The sequence below is a fragment of the Acartia tonsa genome, chromosome 13 (assembly GCF_053477335.1).
Source record: "Acartia tonsa isolate MP-2025a chromosome 13, ASM5347733v1, whole genome shotgun sequence".
Classification (NCBI taxonomy): Eukaryota; Metazoa; Arthropoda; class Copepoda; order Calanoida; family Acartiidae; genus Acartia; species Acartia tonsa.
In genome coordinates, this window is record NC_137272.1 from 4,213,317 (window position 1) to 4,227,354 (window position 14,038).

Here is a 14,038-nt window from a genome sequence, read left to right on the forward strand (position 1 = left end):
AACTTTAAAATCTAGGAATCGATCTAGCACCGCAATTAATAGACAAATCTTAATGAAACTTGATGGAAATATGTAGAACATGAGCATACTCAATCCCTGATAATTTCAACTGTCAATCCTGAATAGGAATTGAGAAAACCATGAAAACCTAAAAAATCTAGGAATCGATCTAGCATCCCAATTAATAAAAAAAAATATTTATAAAACTTGGTGAAAATATATAGAATATAAAATAAATTAATCCCTGAAAAATTCAGCCCTTTATCTTGAAAAGGAGTTGAGAAAATCACGAAAATGTAAAATCTAGGAATCGATCTAGCACCCCAAATAACAAACACAGGGACAAAACAATGTATATATTAGATGGGCATGTATAGTGGGAATCTTCAATAAAAATTTCAGCTGTCTATCTTGAATAGGAGCCGAGAAAATCACGTTTCCCCTAATTCATTAATTACGGACAGACGAACAGACGGATGGACATTGTGAATTATAAAGTAGCTTCACGATAAAATAACAAGCAACCATTGTATCTATTTATTCTAAATATTATTGTTTAATTTGGATATGTTATTGTTCACATACTAACCAAGTTTAATTTACATATGAATATCAGGTGATGAGTCAGACCCTGACCTTTGTACATGGCAGAAGAGGAAAGCGCTTACACCTAATGATAAAATATTTGTAAGATTTTATAATTTATTATTGTTATGCTGATCTAAAGCAGTTTTTTTTTTAATTGATTACTTTTAGTAGCCAAACAGCTTAAAATACTTTTAACAAACAAAAGATGGCATACAAAAAAGTTGGATAAGAAAAACTTACTAAAGCATAGGCAGCATATTGCTAGTTATAAAAAAGGAATATATGTTTTTTTGCTCATAATCCATAGGCTCACATGTCTTGTATGTTTAGTTGTCTATATACTAGGCAATAGAATTGTTTTTAATATTGATTGTAACAAAAGTTTACCATAAACTCTAGTATACCAGATCCTATTATTATGAATGGTTTTATATAATTCCATTCAGTTTTATTTATTATTCATGTTTGTTTAGATAAAAATGGGAGAGTTAATTGAGTTTGATTCCAAACCCACTATGTTTGGGGGCTATGTCCATAATGTAAGTAGCAGTTTGAATCCATAAAGAATTTTTTTTTGTAACTTAATAGAATTTCAAAAAGAACTTTCATTAATAATGAATCTACTCTATATTTCACTTCATCTTTTTTTCTGTCTGAAAGTCTACAATACTATGAGAAAAAGTTATTTTCTTTGCAGCCATTTATTAAGAAGACTCCCTATACCAATGAGCATCCAATACATGATTTACTTAGTCCATAGGTCTTGCAGTCGAAAATATAAATATTAAATCAAATAAAAACTTAATTGTGATTTTTTTCTAACAAATCTATTTCTAATTTAATATCTGCTTTTTAAATCACTTTTCCCTTATCTACAACCTTAATGTGCTTTGCTATTGGTGATGTCACCCTTGTTAATTTATACCAGGAATCTAGCACAGCTGTGGATTATGTAATACAGTACAATTTGAACACCAATACTTGGACTTCTATTAAGGAGATGTCTAAAACTAGGCAAGTAAATTATCTGTGATTGTTAATTAGGTACCTAAATTAGAACAGAATTTAATTGATGAAATTAAAATTGTGAATTTCATCGACTTACCTAAGTAAAATATTTCTTAGTCTTAATTAACTGTACAACAATATCATTTTAAATTGTAAAATTTAATTGCAATTTAATTATTTAGGGTGAGACATGGAGTTGTCAAAGTTCCTACCTCCTTTTTAAAAAAAGTTGATGATACAACTTTTGAACCAACTGTTTCCTCAACTGCATCATCAATTACTGAAGCCTCAACTGAATCCCCAACTGAAGCTCCAACTGATTCATCTTCTACATCTGCTCCATCATCTACTCCTATTACATCACCTGGTTCAACATCACCTGTTTCACCAACAACAACTGGTTCTGCTGCTACTACATCATCTATTTCATCACCCACTTCTACTGAACCTTCAACAACAGAATATGATACAGATACTTCAACAGATCCTCCAACAGATACTCCAACAGAATATTCTTCAACTACACCAACTACTACTACTACTACTACTACAACCAATACTACCACATCAACTACAACTACTATGACACCACCTGCTACAACTACTTCTGAAACTACTCGTCCATCACCTGTGACACTCCATCCTCAACCACGGCCTTTAATGACTACAACACCAGCCACCACATCTACAACTGAAAATATTAAATATTGTAGTTATTATAATGGTACCTCAACTATAACATTTACAGACTGTATTCAAGTGCCATGTCCTGAAGGTATATTTATATCTTTTTCTCGTATTCATTGAATCCGGTGGATAGGAACCGGTTCTCATCCATATGAAAAATCTATGTCTAGTATTGTATCATATTCAGCTTTCTACGAATATAAAGATATACAATCATAAGATTAAAACCAGTTTTTTTAGCCGGTGCTTTTTGCACCTCAGGGCTAAAAAAACTAGTTTTAATCTCATAATTGTACATTCTATATCCGCGGAAAGCCGTTTATAATACGATGCAAGAAATAACTATTATTGACCTTAAATTAAATTTATCTTAATAGAAAGTAGAGAATAAAATGAAATTTAATTAAATTAAAATTTTGAATTTAATTGTGATTTGTTCAGGAACATCTGGCATTTCAACAGTGTGCTGTAATCCAGAAACAGGCCAAACTGGAAATGTGGATACAACAGATTGTGTTAGTGAATGGACACAGGGAAATTGATTTATTCTAAAATTATAAATAAAAGGCATTTGAAAATAAAATTAGTGAAACAAGAATTTATTTTTGGTGTTCATTCACAAGATTTTTTATTTTGGAACCTTTCTTATTCTGAAATATCATATACAATTTTTGCCCCCAGCCAAATTTGGTTGATTTATGCAAAAAAAATGACCCATGCAAAATATTTTTCTGTTATGCAAAATTTCAACCACATAGGCACTGCAAAGTTCAAAATGAAAAAAATTGAAAAAAAAATTTTCTGAGAGGATAACGCCGGTTAGGTAAGAAAAACTCTTCAAAAATGGGATTTCACCACTTTGGAAGACTAATTGCCACAGGTCTTTTTGTAGAGTGCAGATTGCAGTGCTTGTGTGGTCGCAATTAATACATTACAGAAAAAATATTTTGCATGGGTCATTTTTTTGCATAGATCAATTTTCCAGGGTGGGACGATATATACTTATGTAATATATTCAAATTTGCAATTCAGCTTGATACAAATTAATTAAGGTGCCTTGTTTGAACATTTAAAGAACTTAAGCGACACTATGTTTATTTAGACCCAAATTATTGGTCAGATTTTAGAATACAGGTCTTTCATTGTTTTGATTTCAAGTTCAAAAATAGTGATTTCTTCTTTAGTCTTCCAATAAAATGATTTGTTTTGAGCTAATTGTTGATAAAATAATAAAAGAATATATTTTCTAACATTTTAATAAATCAATAATTACTTAATAGAATGCAGAAGACATGGTGAGTTAAGTTTTATTTTTAAATTTGATTTAATGAATAAAAATTTACTAATATTAATATTATTATATTTGAATGATGTTAAACTTTTTATTTTAGTTTGAAAGTGGAGTAGATAGTTATAACATTACAGAGGCATAGAAGTTATTATTCACTAGATATTGTTTTGCATTTTTGATAGATAATTACAAAAATGTGATATATGGCGGTTTAAATTTGGTTGCACATCCAATATATTCCATCTCTGGCTCCAGTAAATAATATCAATTCTTTGAGTAAATATTCCTTTTAAAGTCATTACAACAATGTTAGGATTATGAAAGACTTAGAAATTGTGTTCTAATATTTTCATGCAACTTAAAAATGTACCAGGCTTCTTGTCAGGTTTTTCTCTCTTTAAAAGAAAGAAAATTGTGAAATTAAATTTATATATCTTTATCCAAATTGTTTCAATTTTATATTGGGATAGTTTTTATATGTAAAATAGCCAGTCCATAACACATTTTTTTAAATTTTTTATATCAGATTAACCCTGTTATATACTGAATTATTTGTATTAAGCGACTATTTAAATTTGCTAATTCTAAATTCTCCATTTTTCGTAAAGTTGTGTGTTAACTTTTAGTCAAATGCGCTTATTTAGTCAAACTCGATCTCAATTTTGACCAAATGTACTTATATGAAACTTTAAACAACTATATAGAAAATATGCAAATGATCCCCTTTATTCTTGTTTATACGACAGTTTTTCTAATAAGATATGATAACTAATTATTTGTGGCTAGTACATAAAGGATAGTATTTCAAACCAATCTGATTACACAGCTGGGGATGCCATGCATACTTTAGATTTAGGTAATTTTTATAAAATATACACATAATATATGCTTTATTTATCACTTTATATATGTTTTATTTATCACTCTTATTGATACTAGCATCTAAGAACCTTGAAGCCTCTAGATGCATTTAAAGTGCCAACCCTCCATTTTTTAATTTTAAAAAGAAAAAGTAAAAAAGATTTCAATTTTTATGGTTGGGTGGAGATACCCTTTCCCAAAAATAGTTAAAAACCTTCCCTGGACCTATACGAATCTTCACTGTAAAGGAGAAACATATCGGTTCAGCGGTTAGCGTGATCCTTCACTGCAGACAAAAAAAAGCTTACTACTTTATATAATAGGATAAGATTTTGGTGTAAAGCAGGCTAATGCCTTTTTAAAAGTGAAGCTTTTCTATAACTAGGGTCGGTCCATCTGTCTGTCTAATTTACTTACAATATTGTACTGTAAGTCTTTCCATTTCAGAGCTTCGCTTTTATGGATGTTGTCATCCTTGTTCTTATTTTAGTTGACAAGCTGCTAAGTGAAAGAAATTCATCCCATGGAAATGGTAACAGTTTGATAATTAATAAGTTGTTGTATCCTAGAATTTTTTTAATCCACTTAAACCAAAGAGAATTTTTAAAAGATATTTGGTTAAGCATTTTATTTTGAAGTTTTTACAACTTCTTAAAATTTGCAAATGTTTTTTAAAAAGCTAACTAAATTGTTTAACAAATTAATAATATATCCTATAAGATATTTGATGATTTTCCAAAGAATGCATTAATAGTTATTTCTTTCTTCGTATTATAACAGCTTTCTGCAGATCTAAAATGTTATATTATTAAAACCATTATTTTAGCCCCAAGATGCCGAAGGCACGGGCTGAAAAAAAATGATTTTAATCTTACGATCGTACATTTGTATATTCTTAAAAAACTAAGATTACTATGCTAGCCATAATTTTTTCTTATGGATGAGAACCGGTTCTAATCCACTTAATCGGTTTTAAATTAATAAAAGAAAAGTTTTTTCTCGAATCGTATAATAAACGGCTTTCCGCGGATATAGAATGTACAATTATATGATTAAATCTAGTTTTTTAGCCTTGAGGTGCCGAAGGCACCGGCTAAAAAAACTGGTTTTAAATATAATGATTGTACATTTTTATATTCGTAGAAAGCTGGATATAATACAATGATAGACATAGTTTTTTCGTATGGATGAGAACCGGTTCCTATCCACCGGATTCGAATGAATATGAGAAAAAAAATTTATTTCTGTTTGTAGAGGAGGATTTTGCAGAAAATGTTGTGTCGATTTCTAATTCGATAGTCTCCAATGTATCCCCATGGAAGGGTATGACCAACTCAACTCATAGATATAAAACTACTTCCACATTAGGTACATTTTTAGCCAGTTTCTTTATTTGAAAGAGGTAGGCTGTTTGTTTGTCTATCTGTAAGTATATAAAAAAAATTGGGTATAGTCCCTTTCGTTTTTTCACAGTAGCTTTTCTCCTATTTCAGGGGGCTCTAACCCTGCGGGATCAATTGCCTAACCCTGTGGGGACAATCACCTAACCCAATATTACCTAATCTAACATAAAATAACCTATTTAAAAATACGAAGAATTGCCCCTTAGGAGGCGTTGCCAAAAAAGGGGCTATACCTGAAAATTTTAATTTGAAATTATAAGCAATACAAAGTGATAATGAACAAAAGATATAAAGAATTTAAAGGAAAGAAAACTATTTTTTTGTGATGATTAATTTTTTATCTGTCTATGATGTAATTACATTTATCGGTACTTGCTTACATGTGGTAGACTGGAGCACCGAAAACCCCCCCCCCCCCGCTTAGTTTTGACAAAAATCAAAAATAAGGGGGGGGGGTAGTTTTTTAATGTCTGGAAAACGGCAAGGAGGAAAAGGGCTCAGCAAGGCAAAGACTTAACCCCCCCCTTAATTTTGAAGAAAATCAAAAATAAGGGGGGGGGGGGGGGTAGTTTTTGCGCAAAATTAAAACCTTTTACTGGCCAAAGTCAATAAATAAGGAAATTATGCCCCAAAACATGAATATCCCTGTAATAAGGTTTCCCCTCTGGTATACTGGATTTACTTGATTTACCTCACTCAACTTTCTGGCGTGTTGTACAGTGAAAAAAACTACCCCCCCCCCCCTTATTTTTGATTTTCTTCAAAATTAAGGGGGGGGTTAAAAACTACCCCCCCCTTATTTTTGATTTTTGTCAAAACTAAGCGGGGGGTTAAAAAACTACCCCCCCCCCCTTATTTTTGATTTTTGTCAAAACTAAGCGGGGGGGGGGGGGGGGGTTTCGGTGCTCCGGTCTTCACATGTAAGCAAGCACCCATTTATCTTTTTTTTTTAAATTGGAGTCAGATTATAAAAAAATATTTTCAGTGTCTAATGTTGAAAAAGCTGGTTTTCAGTACCTTGGTTCTAGAAATATCAATGATTGTACCTGTACTTACGGTAAGTTTTTTAGTGAAGATTCCTATGCAAATGCATATCTAGTTTATGCAATGTTTTGTCTGTCGGTCAGACTTTGAAAGTCATATCTTTAAATTTTATCTTAATTGTGGCCATTTTATATGTAAACATTTGATCAAAATTAAGTACAGTTTGACTTGATAAGCGCATTTGACTAAATAAGCAAAAAAATAGCTACAGACATCTTAAGCAATTTTACAAAAGATTTAATAGTCATTTCTCGCATCGTATTATAAACAGCCTTCTGCGGATATAAAATGTACGATTATAAGATTAAAACCAGTTTTTAGCCCCGAGATGCCAAAGGTGATATATATAAGAAAATTTACAATTACATTTATCATTTTCCTATTTAAAAAAATTGTAAATGTATAAACACCACATTATCAAGATGACATGTAGAGCCTTACATCCTGTCCCTATCTAAAAGGGCATTCACATAGGGGGGATAAGGGGCTTGGACACCACCTTTTCCATCACGATGACATACTCAAATATGGAAGTGAGATATCAAACCAGTAGAGCTGATGAGCTGTATAATAATAGGTAGGCATTTCATATGTTACTGCACCTAGAGCCTCTGGAGGTAATTTGGGGAAAGATAAAGGTAGGGGGTAGTCCACCCTAACTTTCAGTTTTAGGCAGGGAAAAGGGAATGTGGTTTTTACAAACAATTTTAAAGGTAAATTTCCCCCACAACTCCCTTCCCCTTTTCCACCCCCTTCTTGCCCACTCCTCTTCAGTTACATACAAAAACAAGATATACCCCCCACCTTACTTCCAAAAGTTTCGTGATTTTTTGTATAATTGATTGTTAGAATAGATAGGCCTCAGATTTAGGTAGAAATATAAAGGGGGGGGGGGGGGAGAGCGGATATTTTTTCAATAGACAATTTTCTCTTGGGAGATAGAAGGTACCCTCCCTAAAACTCCCTTTCCTAAACAGAGGTTTCAATGTAAAGGAGAACCGTATTAGTCCAACGGTTAATGAGATTCCTAGCTATATACAGAGAAACTGTCAAACATCCTGTTACTTTTTTTTAAGGAAAATAATTCCTCAATCTATTTTAAATTTAATATACCTTAAGGATGAGAAATGCTTCAATTCAAGTTCCTGATCACATCATTCAACAGGTACGAGAAAGCCTTAAATGTCACGTGTGACGTCATAAAAATACGTCTAAAATGGAAGGAAGAGAGGAGAAGTGGGAAAGGAAACCGCCAAAAATGAGATGTATTTTTATGACGTCACACGTGACATGTTAGGCTTTCTCATCAGGTACAATTAAGAGAAATTGATGAGCTCTTTTTCGGCCAACTGGAGGCAAAAAAAGACAACGACTTTTCTTGAAATTTTAGTGTTTACTACGTGACTTTTTAGATAAGGTGAAGCATAAAATTACCTATACATTCTATTGGGATCATAGAAACTATTTGTATCCTTGGAGGAATAGCAATTAGATCTTAGGGATAAGACAATAGACGATAAAATTGATGTACGCTCCATAGTCCCAATGATGATTTACAAAATTAACTCCTCTCTAAGGTTCGGATATGTCAAGTTTAGCACCGATTCATCAAAATTGAATGAAAGCTAAATTTTTATGAAACCTAAAAATTAGAGAAGCCATTTTCAAACTTTGGACACCAGTATAATTTACAGACCAATGGCCCCTCCCTGATAAACCTGATAAGAACCAAAATTAATCTTGATCGCATACATAAATATATACTCGCATGAATTTTGTAAATCTGCAGCCGCGTGTAAGACACCTGCGGTGGATTCTTAAAAAACTTTTTGACTCACTGGCTCACAAAAATCAATGAGGCTCGCTAAACAATTTTGTGAAAAATCCTCCAAAATTGCATTAATTATTTATGATTTTGACGTCACCGAAACTGTCCCAATTTTGTATAACTTTTGCGGAACAAGTTCCAATTACGTCATATTTTTCTTTCCCGAAAAAGGGAGGGGGGGAAGAAAATCTCTTCAAATGAAATGGGGAAAACCCCCTTTTCTCCCATCTCTTTTTTCTTCCCCCCTTCCCTTTTTTTCTTTCCCCCTTCTCTTTTTCGGGAAAGAAAAATATGACGTAATTGGAACTTGTTCCGCAAAAGTTATACAAAATTGGGACAGTTTCGGTGACGTCGATTTTAGTGAGCCTATTAGTTTTTTTAAAGAATCCACCTCTGTATGCCGCATGTATATTATAAATGCTGGAGGATAAGAGTTTATAATTATTGGAAAACATATTTTAGCTTGGAACTGACTGTATAGATATCGTAACAACAAATTATCTTATTCAAAATGCTGAGACTCAACAATTTCCAAATCAGGTAATTCAAAAATGTATAAGTATAGTCTCTTTTTGGCTAAAGGGTGTGAAAACAAAAAGTGTAGTAATTATAAAATTCAAATTGCGCGGCCTTTGTTAAAAGTAAAAAAATGCATACCTCTAGAACCGCTACGAACTCAAGTTTTTGGAAATATTAAAACGATTTATGTGCTGCACATAGTTTAAGACTACATGTAATAATTAATGTCCCGACTGACTTTGTCCGTTTGTCTGTCGGTCATGCTACAAAGGTTTCGTGATTTTATACATTTCCATCATCATTCTCTCCTTCTTTTATTTCTATTCTTTTATATGATCTCTGAACATATGCGATATAGCTTTGTCCGTTTGTCAGTCTAGGAATTTTTGCTTAGCTACTTCTGGATGTTGTCATGCTTGTTATAGGTATCACCTGCAACTATGGAACAGAAAATAGGAAGCAGCCTAGTAGACAATATTCTTGGCCTTAGCATTTCCAGGATTAATAAAAGCTTTACTATAAGTGATGGTAATTTTCTTTTATATATATTTAGTATTAATCAGGGAGTAAGGGAGGGGACAATGGATCGAATATTCAATTTTTAGGAGTCTCAGACTTTGGGGACTGGCTTAAAGGGAATGTGCAAGAATTTAGCAGTTTCTGACTGAGTTTGGGGACTTGCGCATAGAATGCCGCTACTCGTTATGTATGTTTTGAATATTGCAGACGGGGAGAAGGGATAAGGGAAGTGGGGGGAAGGGAAATAAACACTTGTTGTGTTAGTTTGGAATGTAGCAGACGGGGAGAAGGGAGAAGGGAGGGGGGGGGGGCAAGGGGCAAGGGAAATAAACGGAATAAAAAGGGGCAGTCATATTCTTGCTAGCAGCTGGCCGGGTCCAATAATCTTTTAATATAAAAATCACACCAAAAAACCTCAATATATTTCATCAAAAACAAGTTGTGATTTCACTTTACATGACGCTATGGAAATCTATTATTCAATTAATAATCCCTTTATAATTTCCTACCAATTTATTGGATTAAACTGGATTTCATGCCCTTTCTTTGATAACTCTTATATTGAATTAATTGCCCATTGTCCCCTCCCTTACTCCCTGAGTATTAATATATAATATATATGTAAATTATTTTAAGCTACTACTGCTTCTAAAATATGTATATAACTAGCGGCTACGCCCCTAAAGGCCTCTAATGGCATTTAATTTTTTTTATTTTAAATATTTAATTTGAGAAATAATTTGTCTATGGTCCATCAGCTGTTTCATGTCTCTACGCAGCGCCACTACGCTAGCGACACTATGCGGCAGGAATATTTCAATTTTTTTCGATTTTATTGTGATTTCTCCTGGAGGGTGGTGGTATCCTCCCCAAAAAAAGTTTTAAACCTTCCCAGGACCTATGAGAATCTACCCTATCGGTTCAGCGGTTAGCGAGATCCTTTTGTACAGACACACAGACAAACAAACAGACAAACATCCTGTTACTTTAGTATAAGGATTGCTTTTCGTTGACATCTGAAGAGAGCAAACTTGTTCGCAACAATTTGTAATACCTGAATAAATATGTAAAATTCATATTATGTTGAAGCATTTTATAGTACCTATAAAAAAGACGCCATACTGGCCTAACGTTGGTCAATTAAAATGTATTTTGGCCTGCCAGGTAATTTAGTCTGTGCATTGGCCTATCAATGGTCATTTGTATTAAATGGCGTAATTTTTATAGGCCATATAAAGAGCTTCTACTTTGTTTGTGAGTTAACCTTTCATATTATTCTCTACATTCTGTATTGAGAAATATGCATGGTAACAATTTTAGTACCTTCACTTGAAAGATAAAATAAGTATACCTAAATCTTTATACTAGCGGCTACGCCCCTAGAGGCCTTTAATGGCACTTTAATTGTTTTCTTTGACAATATATTAATTAAATAATTTTTCCATTTTAAGATGAGTTGTTTTTTCGTCACTGGCGCCGCCCTGCGGGATTTTTAAAAAGAAAGTCGGTATTTTTGGCGATTTTTCTTCTCCATAATAGTTAATAACAATCCCAGGATCTATAAGAAGATACCCTGTAAAGAAGAATCACATCGGTTCAGCGTTAGCGAGATTCCTTGATAGAGACAGACACACAGAAAAACATCCTGTTACTTTATGATAAAGAAAAGAAATATGTGTACCTAACCTAACTGTTGTATATTTGTCATAGAATTTTTTCAAAAAGATCTAAATAGATTGTTGATGTCTTTAAACATTTCCGAAATAGAATATTATTTTTATTAGGTATGGACCCTTTCAAAATCTTTATTGGCCACCCAGAGGTGAGAATGATTATGCTTTTTATTTCTATGGGGAGAAAAGGGGGTTGTCGACCCTTTCATTTTAAATTTAGTTTTAATCTAGGGGGGAGGAGTTAGTTTTTTGTTTGTTTGTTTTTTACTTCAGGTTAAATTAGGATAGGTTATATTGGGTAGATCCGCAGTCTTCGGTTACGTTAGATATAGGCCAATTATTAAGAAATAAAGGGGGGGGGGGTAATAGGGCTCAACAGGCCCCTTATTAAAATCACCGTTTTTTTTTAGTATGCCAACTCCGAGAAGACTTGTGCTTTCTGGCAGTTCAATACAAATTCATGGAATACTAAAGGTAAAATTTTTCAGGGATCTAAATGGATAAGACAATTGCCGATATAATGATGAATATCCCGAATGATGACAAACAAAATTACCCCTTCTTTAGATGAAAATTTTTGGTTGAAAAGTTTGGACACAACTTAATGAATAAACCAATTTAAAATTTAATAAAAGTCCCTGAAGTTGTAGAGCAAACGAATGAGAAATATTCTTTAAAAACTTTGGGGACTAGAATAATAAACAGCCCAATGTCCCTACGTCCTTGAAAATTTTCCTGTTATTGAGAAGCTACTTATTAACATATTTGTGCTTAGTTATTCATAGTTTTTGAAAATTTATGTTGATTTTTAATTTTCTAACAATTTTCTCTTAATTTAAATAATAACTAGCGGCTACGCCCCTAGAAGGCCCTCAAGGGTCATTTGAGTAAAGTTGGACAAGTCGACCCTCGACTTTTCATTTTAGTTCTAGAAAGAAGAAAAAGAGAATTTTTTGGAAGGGGTTGGGCGTTTCCTGAGGCAATTTATCTCGGGAAGGTGAGGGTACATATCCCCTGAATAGGAATAAACCTTCCCTGGACCCATAAGAAGCTTAACTGTACAGGAGAACCATATAAGCTTAGTGGTTGGCGAGATAGATACAGACAGATAGACATCCTGTTACTTTTATAAAAGGATTTAATTTTATGATTTCTTTATTTCCAGGATGTTATTACAACTTTGAGTTGTCAAGTGATACTGAAACAGTTTGTGATTGCTATCATCTAACTAACTTTGGCATCATTGTGGATTTTACGGGTAGGAAAAATGGTTGTCACCCCTCCCCCATTCCTTATTTTAAAATAAGTGACGGGGGTTGATTTTTTTTCTACAAATAGAAAAATCCTTATCCCCACTTATTTTTTCTCTAAAATAACGGGGTGGGGTGGTTTTCTGTGCTCAACTAGGCACTTTGAGGGAACACGCATATAAAAGTAAGGTACTAGAAAGGGGCCAAAAAACAGGATTTGATCCCATAATCTTTTAATTTTTTATCTGATATAAACTGATGTTTAAAATATGGGCAGTTTTTCTTCAAGTACCCAGTAGAGTTCAGAAAACTACCAGCAACCCTTAACCACCCTTATTATATCAAAATAAATTGAAAAAAAGGAGAAGCTATTTTTTTTTGGGGGGGGGGGGTTTAATTCCTACCTTAGGCTAGGTAAGGTTAGGTTATATTGGTACAAGGTTAGGATCCCTTGCAGTGAAGCATAAAGAAAAAAACTTCCCCCATCCTCAATCAATTTAAATCTATTTCTAAATTAATGAAGAGAGGGGGGGGAGCTGTGGTCAAAATGCAATTTTAGGGAATCATGACCGTATACAATATTGTTTTTAGGAAAAATCGATCCAAATGATCCATTTTGGGGAGATTTCAGCACAGTATGTCTCTCTATATCTGTGGCATGTATTATTCTAACAGAGATCATGATGACTATCAAACAAATATCAGGTAATAATATGATTTTAGCACAGTGTGTCTCTCTATATCTGTGGCCTGTATTATTCTAACAGAGATCATGATGACTATCAAACAAATATCAGGTAATAATATGATTTCAGCACTGTATGTCTCTCTATATCTGTGGCCTGTATTATTCTAACAGAGATCATGATGACAATCAAACAAATATCAGGTAATAATATGATTTCAGCACAGTATGTCTCTCTATATCTGTGACATGTATTATTCTAACAGAGATCATGATGACTATCAAACAAATATCAGGTAATAATATGATTTCAGCACAGTGTGTCTCTCTTTATCTGTGGCATGTATTATTCTAACAGAGATCATGATGACTATTAAACAAATATCAGGTAATAATATGATTTCAGCACAGTGTGTCTCTCTATATCTGTGGCCTGTATTATTCTAACAGAGATCATGATGACTATCAAACAAATATCAGGTAATAATATGATTTCAGCACACTGTGTCTCTCTTTATCTGTGGCCTGTATTATTCTAACAGAGATCATGATGACTATTAAACAAATATCAGGTAATAATATGATTTCAGCACAGTGTGTCTCTCTATATCTGTGGCATGTATTATTCTAACTGAGATCATGATGACTATCAAACAAATATCAGGTAATAATATGATTTCAG

The 14,038-nt window shown here is 33.0% G+C and overlaps 1 protein-coding gene across 2 annotated transcripts in view; it reads left to right on the plus strand.

Moving 5' to 3' along the window:
• LOC145303800 (uncharacterized) overlaps nucleotides 1–14,038 on the plus strand; it is an 80,543-nt gene that overhangs the window by 51,705 nt on the left and 14,800 nt on the right. For both annotated transcript variants that reach the window (XM_080145420.1, XM_080145419.1), the window contains exons 14-32: nucleotides 617–687; nucleotides 1,062–1,127; nucleotides 1,517–1,602; nucleotides 1,779–2,371; nucleotides 2,725–2,814; nucleotides 3,562–3,578; nucleotides 3,675–3,710; nucleotides 4,361–4,430; nucleotides 4,926–4,967; nucleotides 5,690–5,803; nucleotides 6,824–6,895; nucleotides 7,357–7,459; nucleotides 8,002–8,047; nucleotides 9,173–9,250; nucleotides 9,655–9,757; nucleotides 11,533–11,570; nucleotides 11,832–11,895; nucleotides 12,587–12,679; nucleotides 13,263–13,376. In XM_080145420.1, the coding sequence (XP_080001546.1) occupies nucleotides 617–687; nucleotides 1,062–1,127; nucleotides 1,517–1,602; nucleotides 1,779–2,371; nucleotides 2,725–2,814; nucleotides 3,562–3,578; nucleotides 3,675–3,710; nucleotides 4,361–4,430; nucleotides 4,926–4,967; nucleotides 5,690–5,803; nucleotides 6,824–6,895; nucleotides 7,357–7,459; nucleotides 8,002–8,047; nucleotides 9,173–9,250; nucleotides 9,655–9,757; nucleotides 11,533–11,570; nucleotides 11,832–11,895; nucleotides 12,587–12,679; nucleotides 13,263–13,376 (1,896 nt within the window). The remainder of the gene's footprint in view (nucleotides 1–616; nucleotides 688–1,061; nucleotides 1,128–1,516; nucleotides 1,603–1,778; nucleotides 2,372–2,724; nucleotides 2,815–3,561; nucleotides 3,579–3,674; nucleotides 3,711–4,360; nucleotides 4,431–4,925; nucleotides 4,968–5,689; nucleotides 5,804–6,823; nucleotides 6,896–7,356; nucleotides 7,460–8,001; nucleotides 8,048–9,172; nucleotides 9,251–9,654; nucleotides 9,758–11,532; nucleotides 11,571–11,831; nucleotides 11,896–12,586; nucleotides 12,680–13,262; nucleotides 13,377–14,038) is intronic.